General features: G+C 37.0%; 1 protein-coding gene across 1 annotated transcript in view; it reads left to right on the top strand.

Moving 5' to 3' along the window:
• The window catches only part of Gucy2f (guanylate cyclase 2F, retinal), a 110,950-nt gene extending 106,445 nt beyond the window's left edge, over positions 1 to 4,505 (top strand). Inside the window, 3 exon segments of the mRNA XM_077106479.1 lie at positions 4,261 to 4,349; positions 4,419 to 4,477; positions 4,480 to 4,505. Coding sequence (XP_076962594.1) covers positions 4,261 to 4,349; positions 4,419 to 4,477; positions 4,480 to 4,505 — 174 coding nt within the window.
• The last annotated feature ends 17,705 nt before the right edge of the window (positions 4,506 to 22,210 follow it).

Raw genomic sequence — 22,210 nt, 5'->3', positions numbered from 1 at the left:
AGGTAAAAAATATGGCTTAAATGGTTGGGGGAGGGATCATTGAGACTACTTTGCTTTTTTCAGACTCTAATTTGCAACTTTCTTCTCTTCCAAACTGTCCAGAATTCAGCTTTCTGAACTTTATTGTTATTTTCATTTTCTAACTCCCATTTTGTTTACTCTTTGGAAGTGTTGGACATTGTTCAATAAGCAATACTATTGGAGAGTTTGAGTACTCTATTCACCTACTCAGTGGCCGCACTTTCTGACTTTTCATTTACACCATTGGCTATTTACAGAGAGGCTTTATGTCTTTCTCCAAGGGCCAGGAGGAACAAAGTCAGTTCCTATGAAAGACCAACATTTTGGAGCATCTTTTGTCTCTTTGGGAGCTACACGTGACCTGGGATTCAGGATTGGAATAACTTTCCTTTTTCCTTTTCCACTGAATTCTTCTCATCTATTTCTGGGTGGTCCCTGGTGACCTGGTTGTAAGAGACCCCAGTGATATGATAATCTAACTCCCTCATTTTCAGATGAAGAATCAAGACCCAGAGAGGAGAAGCAATTTGAGCAGGGTCACACACTCAATTGATAGCAGAATCAAGCCTAAATTCAGAAAGTCTGATTTGCTTCCATGACATCACATGACATATAGAAGATTTTCTTAGTGATTATTCTTGGGAAAAGCAAATGCAAGGAACTGGGTGATATGCAATTTGTTTCCCCAAACGGTGGTAATTTACACGTAACTAGATTTCAGAAGTTAAATGTTGGAAGACCTGATTCTAGTTGATCACTTCCTTTTTTATGTCTAGTCTTAGTTTGTCTTTTCTAAAAGTTTCTTAATATCTTCTAGCAGGTGGAATGAATCACAAAGGAAGAGAACCTCCCCCACCCCACAACCTCTGCAGAGAACTCACACAGTGAGGTTATGGGGGTAGGGATATTACTTGGGCAGTAAATCAAATTGCCTGAGTCTTTAGTGATCTCTCTATACATCCTGTCATTTCTTAGCAGAGGAGGACAAAGATAGCTTGGTTTCTTGAAGCACTTTCCTCTATATTTCTTGACACAGAAATTTCATTTCAAAACTGAAGAAATGTCACTTTAGAAGCTGAAAAAGGAAAGAGGTGACCCCACCTCCATGATTTTTATTACTCCACAAATTCTAGTTACAAGTACTTGCATTTGGGGGAGTTTGGAGTACAAAAGCAGGATCTACTTCAGAAAGGTCCTTTGCAGCTTCACTGTTTCCCTCATCCCAGGGAATCTGGGAACATTCTACAGCAAGTTGGAGGGAGAATCATTTCTTCATTGCCACATTAGGCATTGGTTATTGGGGCAGCAGGGGCCTCAGAGGGAAGAGAGATTGAGAGGAAGATACTGAAAGAGGAGAATAGGCACTAGAGGAAATGAGAGAAAGGAAGAGAAGACCCAAAGAAAAGAAGGCAGAGGACAGGAGACCATTTCTGTATTGGTACCATTTACCTCACCACAGTGAGGCCTTTTAACCATAGCTACTCAGGAAGCTGACACAGGAGGATCACAAGTTTGAGGCCAGCCTAGACAATTTAACAAGACCATGTCTCAAAAAGGGCTGGGGATGTACGTCAGTGGTAGAACAAACACCCTTCAGTTCAATCATCAGTACTTTAGAAAACAAAAAGTATTTGCATTTCTGTTCTGTAAGTATTGGTACTATTTTGTGATTTTTCTTCTTTTCCCTCTCTTTTCCACCCCACCCTTATTCAACCCCCTCATGCATGCGCATCTGTGCGTGCACGCACGCACACACACACACACACACACACACACACAAACACACCAGCAATTGAGCTAAGAAATAAAGAGGTTGTATTGACACATTCATGAAGGTCATAAGGTCTGGTCTCTAATTCTTGCCCTATCAATGACTCAGTGTGTGACATTGGACAAGTAACTTTATCCTCTCTGTGCTTCTGTTTGTCTACATAGAGGCCTCTTCTGACCTGTGATTATCAGGAAACCCATTAATCTCATGACCTTTAAAATTCCCAACAGTTGTTTTTTGGCATCTAGACCTGCCCCTTGACCCCAGTGTGTTGGAGAAGCTATGTGGTGTGGATGGAAGAACATTTAGAATTTGAAGTCTAGTAGGCTTGGATTCAAGTTCCAGCTATGCCTGTGGATTGACAAGTCTTTTAATCTCCATGAACCTCAGTGCCTCCGTTTGTAAAATGAGTTTAATAATAAAACTACCTTCCAGAATTTTTCTGAGGATTAAATAGGACAGGAGGAGCCAAAATCTTTTAAAATTGTTGTGCCAAAACAAACTGTTATTATTTGGGAGGTCTCTGGGACTGCCCAGGGACTGATATTGGGTCAAAGAGTTTGCTTTAGGCTTCAGTTGTTGCCACACTTGTTTCCCTTCTTCCCTGTCTTCTGAAGAATTATGGAAGTGGAGTGGGTAAACAGAGAGGTAGGATTCTAAGAATCCTCCTGGATGAGTTCCAAAACCTCAGAGTGCCCCCGGAGCTCCCCTAAATACTTTGATTTGGAAGCTTGCCTGAGCCCATAACACTCCCATCTTTTGCAACTACCAGTTTTGGCATCCTAGTGTGTCCCAGGACCCATCCAAGTCTCTGCATAATCCTGGAATCTACAAAATTCGCTTGAAAATTGGCATGTTTTTCTAGTGGCCTCTGGATCTCAAGACAAACAGTCAAATATGGATGGGGGTAGGATACTCAAATTTGAGTTTTAACAGTGTGTTTTACCAAAATGAAGTCCAATGATCCTTAAGTATTCAAAGTGTTCAAGGGTTGAGGTTTCCAGTTAATGGAACACTCTGATTATTTATTGAGCTACTGTCTGTACAAGACACTTTACTAGGTACTGTGAGGTAAAGAAAGAGCTTTAGAGTTGGACTTAATGGATTTAGAATCCAAAAGATGGCCCAATAGTTGTTTTTTTAAATGCTATTGTCTGCTGCTTAAGGACTGGGTCATCTCTGTAATCCTGGCACTAGTACAGGAAGGGTAAAATAAATGCAAGTATAAGTGATGGAGTATATTTTCAAGATTTTTCACTTCTTCTAAAAACAGAGTAGTCCTGAATATATTTGCCCTATTATCTGAGGTTTAGGGTGAGTTGGTTACCAGTTAAGGGGAATTGGGCTACAGTGACATTCTTTTCTAGTTTTCTTATGGAGGGTTTGTTCCGAATCTTGAACCAAATTTTTGCAAAATGCTTTGAGATTCTCCAGTGAAATGTGCCACTTATTATTATGGCTATCATCTTTATTATTAAGGGAAGAATACATGTGATGTAAAATAGGGAACAGTGGATTTGATGTGTGTAGGGGGCAAACCTAATTGAAATTGCTAAGTTAAACAATTTAGAACTGTTCCAAATGAGAGCTACTGAGAGTGAGACCATATTTCAGATGGAAACACATACCATTACTTTTCTCAGTCTTAGTAAACACATTTTTTTTCTTATGGACTAGAGGAAGTGAGAGTACAATCAAAAGAGAACTGAAAGGAGGAGAGAAACGCACATTAAGAGGAAAGTGTACTAGAAAGAGGAGAGGGCAGAATAGAGAGAGAAAATTTGATTCCTCTGATGTCATCATGCAGGCCTGGGGGGATTAGCTTGGGTTTTTTCTCCTTTTCTGTCCTCAGACCTATGATTCCTGATAAGTATCTAATGAAAGCCTCCCTGTGATCTTGTCATACCCATAAGAATCCCATAAGTTGGAAGAAAAGAATACTAGAGAAATAAAGACTTCTCAAGGCAACCAAACAAGTTTTTGCACAGCCTATTTTCCATTTCTGTTCCTTTTGTATGTTTTGTGAAAACCATCAGATGGCTGGATGCAGAAAAAGGTAGACTCTGAAGGCATATACTCTACATAGAGTAGACAATAGCTTGCCTAATACCAAAAGATCAGGGCAAAATTGTCAAACAACATCATCAATGGAGCATCCAGATGTTTGGTTGCTATGAAACCAAACATCCACGTGTTCCCAAAAATGGAGCTGCTATGGTGGGTAGACAAAGCATCTGAATGACAGCTTGATATGATTTTCACTTTTAATCTGGCTTCTATGGTAATCTATGGAACTTGCCTGAACAATAGGTAAGAAAAATATGTAGAAAAGAAAACTCCAGGGAATGGTGACAAGGGAAAATCACAGGCATTTTCTGAGCTAACATGAATGTCTGTACCCTACTGATCAGAAAGGCTTTTTAGGAAAATTGAATATAATGCCCCCCCCCCATTTTGTCTATAATAAGGGCAAATGCACAGAGGAGACCTTCTGGTTGGTTGGAAAGAAAGGCTTCATGAAGCCTCTTCTTATGCCCCCACCAGTGTGCAGAGATGGGTAAGTGGAGTTCACACTTAATCAGAGTTTTCCTATTCCCTAGTCTGCCACACTCTCTTCACCCTGCAGGCAAGTGGGCCATGGCCTGAAACCATCAGAGATTGCAGCCTTCCAAAGAAGAAAAGCAGAAATCAGTTGGTGAGAAACAAGCCATAAGGTAATGGCCAGCAGGAAAACAGAGCACAGGAGCTTGCCAAATTTTCAAAGCTGGGGCTCCCTTTGGCACATGTGCCAGTCTCAACCTTCACTCTGTTTGGCAGAATGTGATGGAGCTGGTGAACTTCCAAGCTTCACTGAGTTGGGCAAAACCCTTGTTCTGGGGAGGCCTGTTACAGAGTGTGCTACACCTGAGGGAAGTTGGCTGCCCTGGCCAGAGAGAAACCCTTGCCTTCTGCACTGATAACACATTTGAATGCGAACAAGGCTGGCCTTGTTATCCAGTTTTCAGGCAGGAGCACCTGCTTTTCCCATTGCTGAGCATCTGGGCCACATGGTGAGCCACATCAGGTCTTTAGAGACTTACTATCTATCTAGGCAACTTGGTGGTACTGAGACTACCTCCTTTTCTTGCAATCTATTGGCAAGACCATCTTAGGGGATGCTTATGTCATTTCCTCTGGAGGCACTGCCTGATCCCTTCCAAGGTTGGTACTGCCAACCAAAATAAAGACTGGCAACTCTTTGACAGCCTGACTTGGATTCAGGATGATTTTCCCCATCCCTCTTCCCATACTAGGATGAGATGATTCTGAGACAACAATAATCATCTAATTATCAAGTAGTATCACCTCCTCATATTTTAAAACTTTTAAAATTTGTTTTAATTAGTTATACATGACAGTAGGATGCATTTATGTACTTTGATATATCATACATAGATGGGATATAATTTCCCATTTTTCTGAGTGTACATGTTGCAGAATCATGAAGTCACATATAAATGCAGTAATAATGACAGTTTCATTCTACTATCTTTCCTATCCCCACATCCCCTCCTCTCCCCTCCCATCACTTCCCTCTACCTAATCTGAGGTAATGCTATTCTTCCCTAGTGCCCCCTGCCTTATTGTGAATTAGCATCTGCATATTAGAGAAAATATTCAGCCTTTGGTTTTGTGGGATTGGCTGATTTCTCTTAGCATGATATTTTTCAACTCCAACCATTTACTGGCAAATGCCGTAATCTTCTTTAAAGTTGAGTAATATTCCATTGAGTGTGTGTGTGTGTGTGTGTGTGTGTGTGTGTGTGTGTGTGTATATATATATATATATATATATATATATATATATATATATATATAACATTTTCTTTATCAATTCATCTATACAGGGATGCCTAGGTTGGTTCCATAGTCTAGCTATTGTGAACTGAGCTACTGTAAACATTGATGTAGCTGTGTCACTGTAGTATGCTGATTTTAAGTCCTTTGTGTATAAACCAAGGAGTGGGATAGCTTGGTCAAATGGGTGGTTCCATTCCCAATTTTCTGCGGAATCTTCATACTGCTTTCCATAGTTGCACCAATTTGCAGTCTCACCAACAACATAAGAGTGTACCTTTTTCACCACATCCTCGCCAAAATTTATTTGCTGCCTGTATTCTTGATGATTGCCATTCTGATAGGAGATGAAATCTTAGAGTAGTTTTGATTTGCATTTCTCTAATTGCTAGAGATGTTGAACACTTTTTCATATATTTGTTGATCAATTGTATTTCTTCTGTGAAGTGTCTGTTGATTTGCTTAGCCCATTTATTGATTGGGTTATTTGTTTGTGTTTGTTTGTTTTGTTTGTTTGTTTTGGTGTTTTTAAAGTACTTTATATATCTTAGAGATTAATTCTTTATTGGAGGTGCATGTGGTAAAGATTTTCTCCCAATCTGAAGGGTCTTGCTTCACATTAATTGTTTCCTGTGCTGAGAGGAAGCTTTTTAATTTGAATCCATCCCATTTATTGATTCTTAATTTTACTTCTTGCACTTTAGGAGTCTTGTTAGGGAAGTCAGATTCTAGGCCAATGTGGTGAAGATTTGGGACTATTTTTTCTTCTATGAGGCACAGAGTCTCTCTTCTAGTGCCTAAGTCTTTGATCCACTTTGAGTTGTTTTTTTGTGCAGGGTGAGAGATAAGGGTTTAATTTCAATTTGGTATATATGGATTTCCAGTTTTGCCAGCACCATTTGTTGAATAGGCTATCTTTTCTCCAGTGAATATTTTTGGCACCCTTGTCTAGTATGAGATAACTGTATTTATGTGAGTTTGTCTTTGTGTCCTCTATTCTGTACCATTGGTCTGCAAGTCTATTTTGGTGCCAATACCATGCCATTTTTGTTACTATAGCTCTGTAGTATAGTTTAAGATCTGGTATTATGATGTCTCTTGCTTCACTTTTCTTGCTGAGGATTGCTTTAGCTACTCTGGGTCTATTATTTTTCCAAATAAACTTCATGATTGCTTTTTCTATTCCTATGAAGAATGTCATTGGGATTTTAATAGGAATTGCATTAAATCTGTATAACACTTTTAGTAGTATGGCCATTTTGACAATATTAATTCTGCCTATCTAGGAACATGAGAGATCTTTTCATCTTCTGAGGTTTTCTTCAATTTCTTTCTTTAGTGTTCTGTAGTTTTCATTATAGAGGTCTTTCACCTCTTTTGTTAGACTGATTCCCAGTTTTTTTTTCAGGCTGTTGTGAATGGGGTAGTTTTTCTAATTTCTCTTTCAGTGGATTTATCTCTGATGTTCCTTTCAGTATTTACTCTCTTATTTATCTTTGTAGCTTATTCTCTCTTCCATGGAAACTTTGACCCTAAAGTCCATTTCTTCCTCTACATATCCTTGATCCACATATCATAGGATTCTAAGGTAAATGTCAAGACATCTTCACACCTCCTACTCCTTTGATCTCTATCGTGGTCCAGAATAATCACAATACTAGCAGCAACTACCAAAGGCATTCACACATTTCCTATTCTCTCACTAGCCTCTGTGGACTTAGTCAACTCTCTGTGACTTCATTGTACATCTTCATTTCTGCAACAATCACAGGTATACAGAAAGGAAGAAAGGCTTCCTTCACCACTTTGTGCCACCCTGCCACCTGGGATCTGGCTTTGTTCTTTCCTGTTGACCAACATAAGCAGATAAGTATCTGAGACACACAATCATCCAACTTCTAGAAACATTATTTTCTGTGGGTTGAAAAACACAGGGACACCTTCAGTCACAGACACACTGTGTGTGTGTGTGTGTGTGTGTGTGTGATGGAAGAGTTTGGAAGCTCTTAGAGGATTTTCCTTTTTGTCAGGATGGTGTAGGCATTGAAGATACTGTATAAGAACACATCTATTCCTAAGAATGCATTGGAAGGTCGGGGCTGTAGTTCAGTGGCAGAGTGCTTGCCTAGCATGAGTTCAATTCTTAGCACTGCATAAAAAACTAAACAAATAAAGGCATGCTGTCTATCTATAACTATATTTTTTAAAAGAAGAATACATTGGAGTTTACTACAGGAGATGCTGTAACTGAGTCACCATCATTGGCTCTGTGGCTGGTAGTACTTTCCTGGCATGCAGATGGATGTAGCTTAGGCCATTTACAAACTCATTCATCTGGGCCACCTTGACAGACAGCCAGCTTCTGTGGACTGTGTTTATATGAAACATTGAAGCTGCTGGCCCAAGAGGGGATTCAACCTCTGATTTTGGCCTCATTAGTACTTGTGCTTTAATCAGCATGTTAATTGATCACAATGGCCTTGGTGGCCTGTGCAAATCACAAAAATCCCCAAAAAGAGCACCCTTGACAAATTTCAGAGGGATTGGCCTAAATCCATGAGCTCTCAGACACCTCTCATTATATGTCCTATGTTAATGTTATCCAGAAATATCAGCTATTCCAGAATGTTTCCAACTTTCTGTGAATTTATAAGCCAACTATTATTGGGATAGACTCAACTTACAAAGCCCCACAAAACCTGTGAATGGCTCTGAGCTGCTGACACCATCATGGGAGCCTTTGGAGGAAAAAAACTAAAATCTTTGGGCAGCCCCGTGGGGTCAGACATGGAGGAAGAAAACCTGCTTGGAAAGGAGTCACAGCTTTGGTGAACTGATTAGGCAGCGCTCTGCTGTTGGCCCAGTAGTTCACACATCATGTCTCCAAATTGTCACCATTTTTCAAACCTGCTTTTCACTTTATTTGCTTACTGTCCCTAAATTTTACCAACTGAAGTCAATTTAAGACTGACAAGCCACCTCTTTTAATCATAGATGTGTCTTTTGGAGTGTAAAAAGTGATTAATCACCAATATCTTGATGATGGTGAACTAAACTAGCTGTTCAGGAGAACTTGGAAGCTTCATTTGGATTAGGACAGGAAGAAATGAGGAAGTTGGCGGTTCTAAAGAACAGAAAGTTACAGTGGTATGTGCTCGGGTGAACCCTATAGCAATGGATCCCTGGGATATGGGAGAAGAGTAAAAATAAGTACAGTGGTGAATCTGTCAGTTAGATTCCACTTCTTTTAAACATTTTCTTTGAATTTCCCTTAGACTTAAACAACAAGAAGAAAGCACACTTGTCATTTTGTTCTCAGGACCAAGGACCCTCACCAGAATTCTAATATAACTATTCCATGTGGGTTAAATCAGCCTTTGTGGACTAGCTAGAAACCCGACCACCGCATATATAGCAGTTTCTATGGAAGAAAGCATTCCAAGTTCCAAATCATTGACTTATAAATCTTTAGGACACACCTGATTAGTAAGTTGAGGACCACCTGTATATTAACATGCCTCCTTTTTTGTTCAATTTGTAGAAACCCTTGTAAATAGCAACACCTAATTATGCAAACCTGAAAAATGTAATAATGTTTATTTGCTCAATGATCCAGGAAGGTTTGGCAATTTGCAAGCTGTTCATGGAGTAGCATCATGGTGAGGGGCTTGGAATCATTCATATCGAAATCCTAAGGAAGGCATGGAGAAGGTATGCTCACTGTTTTCTTCCGCCTAGAAGTAAAGGGCTCCAATATTCGAATTTCCTCTTGGCAAGACAATGGAGAAGCTTACTCCAGTTCAATGAATTGTTCTGCTTGGGCAAGAAATTAATGAATGACTATACTTCTAAGGATGACCGATCTCCAGGGATGTTCAAGCCTAATTCCAGTGTGAGGGGGCTCCTGGGAAGTAACATAGCTCATAAGCCTTGCTTATTATCCAGCTATCAACAAGAACTCCATTTGAATGTAAACTGCAATGGATGTGAACCCTAAGGAAGGGTAGAGAACCACCTCCAAGTTTAGTCATTCCAAAATAGCAGGCTTAACTTGGACTAAGATAAGAAGGTCTCTGTGTTCACAGAAAAAAGTAGGAGGCACTTTGTTTTCTTTTACATTTAGCTTGAATCTCTAGAAAGTATTTAATGAGCATAATTTATAACTCAGATACTATGAGATTAGTGCCAGGAAAAAAATCTTCCAGCAAACATGCATCTGAATCCCAGTCCACTGTGACCTCAGTTGACTGGAATGCATAGGGAATAGGGAGGAGGAAAAGAGTCTGGTTAATTGTGTTGTTTGGATAACTGAGGGCTAAGAAGATGTTTCTTTGTTTTCTTACTGCTTATTGTTCAAAATCCTCCAAAACTGTCATAGTCTCTTTTCCCATCTAAATAAAGAGAATCTAGGCAACAAAATCGAATTGTCTTTGATAGGTGAATATCTCACTGCATTTCAGGGTCAAAATCTGAACATAATGGATTGAATGTAGGAGATACTTTTAGTGCTAAAGATGCAAAAATCATAGAACCAACTGAGCAACTCCCTTTAAATCTTGTCCTTTCCTTCCTTCTATTTCCTGCCCTGCCTTTCAATCCCCTATCCTTACCCCTAAAATAAATCCTTTTCAACATTTGTTTTTACTTTATGCTTTTAGTTTTTCAGATTCCACGTTCAAGGGGTTATTGGCAGTGGCTTGCCATAGTCACATGGACCAAAGCAATAAGGTTTAAGTCACAGGCATGTTTAAAATAGTTAAGCAAGCTCTTTCTCCCTTTTATTATAAAATAATCTCTTTATTAAAACAGCTGAACCCAAACATATCAGCCAGTAAAGCAGTTAATTCTTTTAGAACAATCCTTTATAAAGAAAGAAAAGCCTAAGGTATAATTTGATACCTCTCTCACTAATATTTATTTTTTCCATTATCAACTCAACCTGAATCTGAGCTTGAAGTCAAAAGCTTTAACCAGCAATTTTCTTTATACCCTTATTCAAAGTACCCTTGTACTACTATCCCTTAACTTCCCTCAACCTCAGGTGGTTTATTTACTATGCCAAAGCTGTTCAAGAGGATGCAGAAAGGCTGATGTTGCCTTTCAACTTTCTTGAGCCAAGTTTCTAATTTCTTTTGGTAAACCTGATAGAGATGAAGGAGAGATAAAATATCCTCTACTTGTGTCAAGGTCTCATTCAAAAGCTGACCTGTTAAGATTTAACTTCTAGAGAGAGGCATGACCTTGTGCAAAATTTTAAAGAAATAGAGTCTTCACTTCTCCAAGGGAATATAGCACTACCCACTATTATGAACATGGAAGGGTCATTGGGGATAATGGAGGGGGTTAGGTGGTGTAGCTATAGGGCTGTATAGATAATGATTCTCACAGACAGTCCAGTTCTTTAACCATAGGAACTATAGCCCCAGGTTTGGGCCTCCAAAAAAATAAACACTGCTCAGTCAAAATCTTTTATTGAGCAATGAGAAGCAACGAGAGAGATTTCTAGCTCTGTATCTAAACCTATTTGCTATTTCCCTCCGTGATATTTCTCTTGTTTAACCAACTAATCCTTTCATGATCACATCTTCTTTTGCTTAATTTTGTCTTGAGCCCCTTATGTTAAACCATTCCATCCATTATTGGAGTTTTTCTTTTTCATTAATGCCTTCTGCATTGAAAAAAAAAAAGAAGTTTTCTTCAGTTAACCTTTCTATTTAAGTATTTGAGAATAAAAACACCCTCTATTCTCTTTGGATTTCCTTAGTGGGATATAGTTAGATTTTTAAAAAATATTTTTTATTTTTAGATAGACATAATACATGATACTTTTATTTTATTTATTTTCTCTCTCTCTCTCTTTTTTTTTTTTTTTTGGTGGTTCATGGGGATTGAACTCAGGACCTTGTGCATGTGAAGCAAGTACTTTACCAATTGAGCTATATCCCCAGACCCTATTTATTTATTTTTATGTGGTGCTGAGGATTGAACCCAGTGCCTCACATGTACTAGGCAAGCACTCTACCACTAAGCCACAACCCCAGCCTTATAGCTTGATTCTTAAATACAACTGTTTATTTTTCTTTTTCAGTCTGTTGTGCCCAACACGGTGGCTGAAGTTGGTGGTTAAAAGGACCAAAACAGTTTCTTCATGGCTGTTTTCTTAAATGGCTTATATTCTTTGTATAAGATAAAATATTTAGAAAACAACTTAAAGTTTCCAAACAGAGATTTGAGTTAGTTCCATCATATTCCTTGTATCTGCTTTTTCTCTTATGATTTTCCTCTTCTTAAAATGGGTTATTGAAAAAGAAAGCCAAATGCTAATGAACTAGAAGTCAGATTTTGCTTGAGGTTTTATTGTACTTTGCAAACATAACAAAGTGGCAAGCCCATGAGGGATTATTTGTCTTTTTCTTACAGATCTCAACAGCCATATATGTTCACTGTATAAAATTTAGAAAACACAGAAAGGCACAAAGTATGTTAGAATTGCTCAAAGTCCCTTTATATCCTCTATTCTATTCTTTTCCTTTCTATTTGTGTTCACTTCATAGATTATTATATGTTATTATATCATCTACCCAGCCAAGGAATATTTTAAGTCAACTGATTCTTAAATTAATCCAGTCTGCTTTTATTTTGTTGTTGGCAATGTTGCTCATATTTTTGGTGGTAGAGGTTGAATATGTTTAGATTGTGGTCAGCTTTCACTGATCCACTTGTTCTTTATTTCACTTGGCATAGAAAAGCAGAAGGAAATAGCAGATGGCTATCTACTTCATTGCAACAACTTGGTTTACTACATAAAGCTACTCTATCAAGAAGTATTGTTCTAAGAACTCCCTTTCTGCCTACTTTGTTGGAGACTTTAGTATAAATAACTTTATTACAAAACTATTCATCTCATCACGTTCTTTTCCTAAATACATATGGAATCAGTGTGCAAGGGTGGAAAGTGGCAAACAGCCAAATAGTAATACTTCATTCACTGGGTGGTCACATCTATGTGACATCAAACAATTGAATGTAACTTAAACACTCAGTTGAATCGAGTAAGCATTAATTAGCAGAGAGGCCACAATGGTTTGACCATTTTACTTTAATCTCCTCATCAGCCAAAGCTGGATGACCTAATCAAGGATATTTCCCATCTGGCTGGTTGATAGTATAGCCCATTTACTTAATGCGTTCTTCAATAGAATTCTCTCCCACTCTATTTCTGGTTCATGCTTTCTTCTCAGGTTAAGATGATTGATAGGTAGATCACAGAAACATGTCTGTTCTTTGTATGTTATTAGGGTTTTTTTCCTAGTGTGGTTTATAAAATACTTGTCACCTTACCTATTTTCCAATTTGGATTAGCTGTAGGCCAACCAATAATGGTTATCTTTTAAAGACTAAGAGCAGAGGTGACTTAACCTATATACTCATTTTGGCTGAGAATTAGAGTGGCTCCAAATATCACTGAAGAATTTTCAAAGATGACTAATTTTAAGCAAATTAACATGCATATATAATCATAGAATTGAGAACCTTTAAATACTATCCACTCCTTCATTTTACAAAGTATAGTATTGAGTATAATATGGGGTATTCCTAATGTCACCATCTAGCTAGATGACCAACCATTTTTACCAAGTCAAAAAAGATACAGGAGCTATCAAGAACAATTCCTTACCTTTAGGAACACAAATTCTTAGAGATCTGGGGGTAAAACCCCTAGCTATATGCATGAGCACAAGATTGACAGAAATACTCTTGTTTGGGAATGTTTTAAACTAGGTGATGGTGTTGACATCACAGGTTATTATTAACCCAAGACATAAAAAAAGATTCCAAGTTCCTTGTCATTAAATCACCTCTGCCATGCAGATATGATCATATCCATAGTCACACAAGTGCTTACGTTGATTTATCTCAAATGGATGGAAAATAAACCTCTAATTATGTCTGGCCCTGTGGATTCATTTGTAGTTTATAGAACATGGCCTCAGTCCTATATAAATGAAGTCTAAGAAATACCAGAGGCAATGGCTGATTTCAGACAACATCAGGGATATTTTCAATGTGTCCATCATCCAAATGAGGTCTTCAGTATGTAGTAAGTGAAGCTAGAGGAGAACCAAGTCTAAAAACTTCACAGCAAGAAAAAAAAAAACCTGAATCTGATTATTACTTGTTGACATCAAACTTTCTCCTCTAGAGACATGAAGTCTCCTGAGTTTTTAATATAGTTGTGTAACCAGTGGGTATAGACTAGTCATAGAAGGACTTTGCCTCACTACCAACTGACTCCAGGTGTTTCAGAGCTGTTTGAACCCATTGTGGGGAGTATTCTTGGATGAACTGCTCATGATCATGGCTTCCCAGGATAAAAGATCAAAGGAAAAACAATTGCACCAAGTAGCATTGGCAATAAAAATGCCATTTAGAGAATGGGCTGATGGATCTAGTTTTTTTTTTTTTTAATAAATGTCAGTATCTTAAACTCATTTGGAGTCTTTGGTGTGGTTCAGAGTCAAGACCAGCTTGATATTTGGGGCTTGGTCCAGGATCAATCTAGAGTTAGAATAAATTTTGTAATGCTGTAGAACATGCCTCATTAGACATATTTGAGTTGACTTATGACCCCACAGCACAAACAATAACATTAAATATCCCGATTTATGCCTCTAATACGAAAGTGCAACACTATTTTAATGGGTTTTAGTGGTACTATTCAAAAACATGTTGAGATGGTCATCTTCCTCCAGAGAAGTACTTTTTACTCTTTCCGTATATGTCTTTGTCTATATTTTAGTGAATTTCTCTGGGATTACATTTTGGATATTGTAATATTCCTACTTCCAAAACTTCAATATTCCTCTATTTTTTTTAAATAATTTCCATAGTTAGGTTCACATCTAGGTTTTCCTACTCTCCTTATATTTTATTCTCTAGTCCATTCCTATGGCTTGCTCTTCCCCTGCCTTTTCTTCTAATTCCATGCCTTTATTCATGCTGTTACTTCTTCCCCCAATTTTTTTTCCTCCCATCATCACATGTCCAAATTCTACCCATTCTTTAAAGTCTAGTCAAGTATTATTTCCTTCATAAATCCTTCATTGGTCCTTCTAATCATGTATCCTTTTTTTCTGAATTCATATAATAATTTTACCTGTACTTTATAATAATATTAACTTGTTTTTATAGCTGTTTGTACACTTGTCTTGTTGTCCCTATTATACTTTGATCTAGAGAAAATATAAATGTTACTATCTTCTTTAGGATAAGAAACATATTTGGTTCATCTTTGTATTCCACACAGTGCCTGATATATTAAGAGGAACTCAATAAATAATTATTAAATTATTAAATGAATATTTCTCTGTCTCTCTGTGTATGTATGTTTTCTCTGTACATTTTCTCTTTCCCTATTTCACTTAAAGTTTTTCCTGTTTTCATTTGTGTGTCTGTCATCACCCCCTCTCTTACCACCATCATAATATTTGAAAACAAAGTATTTTTTGTTGTGTTTATTGAAGGTTAAATACCTTCCTCTTTATCTGAAAAGTGGTAGTGTTTTGATACTCCCCTCATAAAATTTCCAAGAGCCAGATAAGGTCACATTTTTATTATGTCATAATTGGTTAACATTTTTTTTCTTGACATAACTAATGTTCTCCTTTTATGCACTGAAAATAATTATTGTTAACTATGATTTTCACTTGAGTCAATTTAAGGAATTGTAATACCAAGAGAAGTGGACACCAAGAGACAAAGGGGAGGATTCTAGCTTTCTTGATATATAGGATAGGATACCATGGGAACAAGGCTTCACTTTGTTTTATGTGGATTCAGAAAATAGAATCTGGGTCAAATGATAGAATCTGGGAACATAGGGTTAACATAAGTAATAACTTTCTAGTTAGTAGTCAGAAACTATACAAAAAATGAACATTAGAAACTCAAAGAGAGCATTCTCTGTTATTAGGGGTATTCAAACAAAGGCTAAATGATCATATGATATGGAGATAGTAGATATTTTAAATATTGCATGTGGGATTGGCATAAGAGACCTTTTAAGATTCCTTCCTATTCATAGTCTTTGCTTCTATGATTCCCTTACACACCTTCTTAAAACACACTTAAGTGGTTTTCAAATGTTAAGAACATATGAAAATAGGTCAGTTCAAACAAAACGGAGGAAAACATGTTATAAGAAGTAGAACTAGAAGCCTCAAACAGTCCCATGATAAATCACTGTATTTGACCACTAAATTTGACTCTGAGTTTTTTTGGCAGTTAAAGCAAAAGGGAAGAAAACAAACAAAAACTTGGGTTGTATGGTTCTCTGTTGAGTAAACAAAGAAAAAAGTGACTGTGAGTTCATCTGCCTAGACAGATTTCTTTCTCCTGATGGATTCCAGGTAGAATTTATCATGTAAATCCTTATATAATAGATAACACTTTTTTGATAATAGACTATGTAGTTTTTACAAAAGTTACAGATATAATCTCCAAATGGAAATATATTTTCTTCATCTTCAAAAAGGCACTAAAGGCTGTGAAATGTCAAATCTTGAGCACATAACTCCTTTTCCCCTGGAAAGCTGAGGTATTATTGTTCAGGTAAGTTAAGTTGCTTTCTGTTGATCTAGCATTATATGGGGACCAGACACAGAGAACCTAGAAGAAGGGTCAGTTAACATGACCCATATCTGCTCTCAAAGTATCTTCTATATCAAGTAATCCTCTGGGTCATAGACAATTCATTGTTGAATTCTATGAGGGTTGTCTCAAGGAAGGTTGAGATTAGGAACTGAGGATCTGTGACCTCTTCCAATTACTTGCTGGCATGGAAATATGTATCTTGGTCCTCCCTACCTCATCAGAATGCCATAAGGATGGAAAAAGCAAAAAATTGATGTCAAAGCACTGGGAAAGTTACAATTTCTAACCAAATGTCAGGGATGAGGGATAGTACTATTGCTTACCAGACTGCATCTCACCAGGACACATGCCTCAGGGAGGGCTTTGGTGGTTAGCTACTGGGAAAGGCCAATTTGTCAGATCTGCTATGAAATGTCATTGAATATCTACAGGGGCACAACATACAACCTCACAGAAAGATGATTTTATGAAATTAATGAAACTCTTATGGAGTAAAGACTCTCCTTGACCAGTGTCAGAGTAGTGTCTTGATCAAAGACATGGTCTAGCAATCAAAAGTAATTTCAAAATAATTCAAGTTCTTATACTAATCAAAAGACATGAAGGAGATTTGGAACAACTCATTAAAGTCTGATTTCCCCTCCTGCTTTTTTTGCATCATATTCCACAGACTTCCAATGCTTCTCTGTTTAATTCATTCCCACTCCTCAACTTTTTCTAAATCTTTAGGCTAAATAATTCACTTTTCTCAATATTCTCCTCTCTCTTAGCACTGTATTATGTATATTGGCTTAGATTGTAGCCTGTTCTTTCCCCTGCCTCTCATGGTTACTAGCTCTCTCTTTTTCACTCTGCATTGCAAAAGGTCAAGGATCAATTTTACCAAAGATAGGTGGGAGAGATTAGGATGGTGACAATCTGAGAAAATAAAAACTAACCTCTCTTGCCCTCTTTGATGCATTGGGGGAAATAAGAAGACTGTTAATGTATACACAGTAAATTTCATATCATCACACTATGATAAAGAAGTTTAGTGAATTCTTCATTATAGAGAGATGGATTACCTAAATCAATGAATTTCACTGTTTTTGCTATTAATTCAATTTCTCTTCTTTTTAATTCAATTTATAGAATATGTTTCCATAATAATTGGAAGTAAAGACCTATGGAAACAATTAATTATAAAAAAACCTGTTGGTAAGTGTGGTCAGAAAAGTTAACAAGCCTGATAGAAGGTCTAGGACTCCTCTTGGACTGGTCCTATATATTATTCTGAGAGATGCCATGTTTACCATGCACAGGGAGTAATGAGTGACTACCTAACTTCCCAATGCTTCCTAAGTTTGCCCTCTGCAGTGCAACCTCAAAATTTGGCTTATGGTGTACAGTGTCCAAGCATTAGGAACACATTATCAAATAAAAATCCAACCCCAAATTCCAAAGCCAAATGTAAACATTTCAGTAACTGATCATACCATTTTTCCCTATTGACAAGAATCATAGCAAAGACACAGAAAATTGAATTGAAAGCACTTGAAATATGTGGGAATATAATATTCATTCCCTCAATTTTGGTCTTATAACATGAGCTGTAGAGTTAAAGAAATGCCAGCTTCTATACATCACAGAAAGGGTAAATAAGTATCTATCGTAGCTTTAAATTTAGGTGTCTTCAAGATTCCTCACAGACTAATAAAGTAAATCATTTAGTGGTCATTGGAATGTTACTGCTTCATGTAAATAATGGGGGTGCTGAAACCAGATGGAACATACTCTCTGATTCTATCTGATTCTAGATACGAAGAATAACAGTTGGCATAAACACAGCAAATGATTCATAGTGTTGGCACAATGTTTTAAGCAATTAGCAAAGGCTCTGACATGTATTTTGAAAAAGCATGTGAAGCTTAGTGGTTGGACAATGGTATATATCCCTAGGTATCTACCCAAATGTCCCACTGACAGGCCCCCATCTATTCAGTTTTAGTATTTTGTTGTCCCTTTTTTAATGGTCACAATAAATGGATTCATAGAATTTAAAATCTGGGAGGGATCTAAATAATTATTTAGTTCAACTTCTTATTTCACACACTGGGAAACTAATTCCTGAAAAGAAAGTACCCTCTCACAGTTTGCACAGCCGATTAGTGGCAGAACTGGGATTAGAACTTCATTTCTCTCTGTTTCAAATGCTGGTTGCTGTTAAATTCAAATACTGAGTGTGAGCAGAGTATCCACATTGAAAATGCACCAAGTGTCCTTAAATAACTTCTGCAATTCCATTCAATATGTTCGGATCCCTTTCCATTATGAAATTGATGAATCATTAGTGATTAATTAGGTATTCTTGTGGCACTATCATTTCTAGCCTGCTTTATGATCTTGCATTTTCTCTCTTCCTCTTTGGCACCAATTGAAAAAGTTACACAAACTATTTTTTGGAAGAGCTCAGTTGGTTAGTTATATCATATCAGTAGAAAGGAAAGACCTCAACTTTTGATTATTTAGTCTACACTCATAAGAATTTCCTGACTTATACTTTCTAAATGGACTTAGTCTTTAGACCTTACAGGGAAGTAAATCATGCTTATGTGAATAATATATTTATTCAGCTTTCTCCTCTCCTATGGGACAGATGCTTGAAATTGTCAATCTATGGATCAATTCATGATCACATATTGACCCCCAAGTCTTTTAACCCAAATCTTCTGACAGAAAAGTTATAACCAGCATAAGTGTATACTATTCAAAGAACTGCCAGATCTGCTAAATAACATCTTTTCAGATTACCTTCTTGAAATTATGCTTCATGATATTAGGCTAACTAATTTTAAAATTCCACCTTGTGTTTTTATCAGTGAGTGCTAATTCAATTAATTGTGTCGCTCATTGGAGAGGTGTCCTCTATCTTGGGAAGAGAGAATTAATGTATTCAAAGCCAGTTGTAGGAAATAGAAACATTAACTTCAGTGGGAGTTAATGTTCTGACCTGTTCTGTCCCTCTCTCTGGTCAGTAACATATAGTTAAGCTTAGCTTCAAAAAGGACAATTTAATATGTTGAATGTTAACCATGGAAACAGATAATTAACCAAAAGTCTACTATACCATTACCTATGACAGATTCCAGTAAAACATTTTGCAATAGGCTGTCTTCTAGATTCTGTCCAAGGTGTTATGCACTGGATTCATCCTTGTTTAATCTGCATCCTGTAAGACCAGCAGAGTATTCATATAGCCTGGTAATCCCTGGCAAGTGCATGGAATTCTCACAGTGTCAATGGAACCAATCTAAATGCCCTTCAATAGATGAATGGATAAAGAAACTGTGTTATATATACACAATGGAATGTTACTCAGCATAAACAAGAATAAAATTATGGCATTTGCAGGTAAATGGATCGAGTTAGAGAATGCCATGCTAAGCGAAGTAAGCCAGTCCCAAAAAACCAAAGGCCAAATGTTTTCTCTGATAAGTGGAAGCTGATCCATAATTGGGGGGGCATGGGATAAATGTAGGAATTTTGGATTGGGCAAATGTGAGAGAGCGGAGGGGAGAGGGCATGGGGGTAGGAAAGATGGTGGAATGAAACAGACATCATTACCCTAATTACATGCATGATTGTACAAATGGTATGACTCCACTTCATGTACAACCAGAGAATTGAAATGCTGTGCTCCATTTGTATGTGATGAATTGAAATGTGTTCTGCTGTCATGTATAACAAATTAGAACAAATAAAAAATAAAAATAAAAAAAATTACAGTGTCAAAAAGGTAATACAAGATGAGCAACACTTGGAGTTTATTTTCTGCCTCTCTTTCAATCTCATGTCAGAGTGAAGGAATCAAGGCAAGGTTGACACAAATGGCAAATAGATCTGGTAAATACCCTATTAATAAGATCCACAAAAGCAGGCAAACCAGGATAAACATCTCCAAAGTGAATTTTTGTTTGTAGTAGGGGTCCCAAAATGATCAGGATTATTGATCTATGAGAAATCAAGTAGCTGTGGAATTTCCAAATCTATTTTTTTTCTTTTGAAGCTTATCATTATTGGAGTAAACATCAACTGTGGCTGTTAATTCCAGGCATCATTAGCTTTCTGAAGAGTCAGTTAACAACATGTCAGTTTCAAATCATGAAATTGCCAAAATCATGATTTTGCTCTTTAGCAGCAAATATCATCATTATCATTAAAGTTATCACTATATACCAATATGTGGCAGAAACTATATACAAAGAATCTCTTCTGATCCTTAGAACAGTTATAAGAGGCAGGTGCTATTATGAACCCTAAATAATATATGAAGAAACTGAAGATCATATTAGTTAAGCAAATTTTTCAAGGCCACAAAAGTGGTAAGTGGCAACTAGAATCAAAACCAGACCTATCTTTATTCCAAAACCTATGCTCATTCAACTATACTCACACAATATAAAATTATCCAAGGAGACCAAGTAACATTTTCACTGCAGACTTTGTAAGGCACTGGTCTATTTGGAATTCTGAATTCTGAAAATTTATTTTCCACTTGAGGGAACAGTTTCCTAGCATTGAGGCTTGGTTCAATAGATACTTGATAGATGAGGCAGCAGCTGGGGGACACAGAAGGGTTGAGGGGGTAGCATAGTCAGAGTCTGTGTTCTCTGTATTTTGTCTGACCCAGTAGGTAGAATTAAGTTCCTTCAAATTTTAAAATAAAATAAGCAAAAATAAGACATTAAAACATATTGCTGTTGACTGAAGTTTCAGCCTCTTAAAGAAGTTTTGTTTCAAAACATTTGAAACACAAAAAAGTATCTACTGAATCAGGTAAAAAAAAAAAAAAGTTACACCTCACTGATAACATCAGCGCTTCAAGAATTCCTACCTCTGCTTGCAGAGGGTGCCTCTGATGGATATTGAATACTGAAATTTGAATGGAACTGAATCAGGAAACAAACACTAAAACTAGCCACACTCATTTGCAAAACCCCAGCCCAAATGAAGCCAAATATTCTCATTAAACTGTGACCTGAACCAATGTTTGTTGTTGTTGGTTTTTTCCTTAACATACAGTGAAGTGATTCAAACTGAAATTCATGTTGTGTATTTTCTAAAGTGACTGAATCCAAACTAACACATAACTTCAAAATAATCTTAGTAGAAAACCTGAGTTGAACTGATATACATGTAGTCCAGTCAAATTCAATTTTTAATTAATTATGCTACCGAGGTTCCAAAGTTAGAGTCCTGCTCTGTGTTTAAAGATCTAACCTCTATCTTGACTGAGCAACTCAGTCACACTGTCTGAAGACACTTGGGTCTTATTAGCCATAAACCTACCCATGTTTGAGAAAGCATGAGGACAGTGTACCAAATTGGAAGAGTGATATCTGCTTCCAAATCCAATAGAATGGATGTGCATGCCATATAAAATATGCATCAGCTGCTTTTCTGATCCTTAAACACACCATGCGTACTCTGTATGTCTTTACATATGCCATTCTCTTTGCCTAAGATATTTTGCTTCCACATTATTTGCTCACTGCCTTATTTAAAGTGTCAACTCAAATGTTGCTTTACTAGAGAATGCTTCCTATAAATTACTTTATCAAAAACAGCACCCAAGGACTTTTTTTCTTTATAGTACCCAACACCATTTGACAAATTATCTGTTATGTTTATTTGTTTATTGACTGTCTCTCCTCCACCCTCACACAAGGATATAAGTTCTCTGAGAGCAAAAACTTTATTATTTACTGCCCTCAGTTCTTAGAATAATCTCTGCCATGGGGAAGGTACTCAATAAATATTTCAGAAAAAGGAAAGCATAATATAAGATAATATGGCACAGGACAAGGAACATAGGTCTGGGAGTCAGGAGACCTCGGTTTAACTGCAAGTTCTGTTATTAACTTCTTGTGGGACAAATAATATTACCTC

Source organism: Callospermophilus lateralis, chromosome X (assembly GCF_048772815.1).
Source record: "Callospermophilus lateralis isolate mCalLat2 chromosome X, mCalLat2.hap1, whole genome shotgun sequence".
NCBI lineage: Eukaryota > Metazoa > Chordata > Mammalia > Rodentia > Sciuridae > Callospermophilus > Callospermophilus lateralis.
The sequence above is the reverse complement of the archived record's forward strand: the minus strand, read 5'-3'. Positions and strand labels throughout refer to the sequence as shown.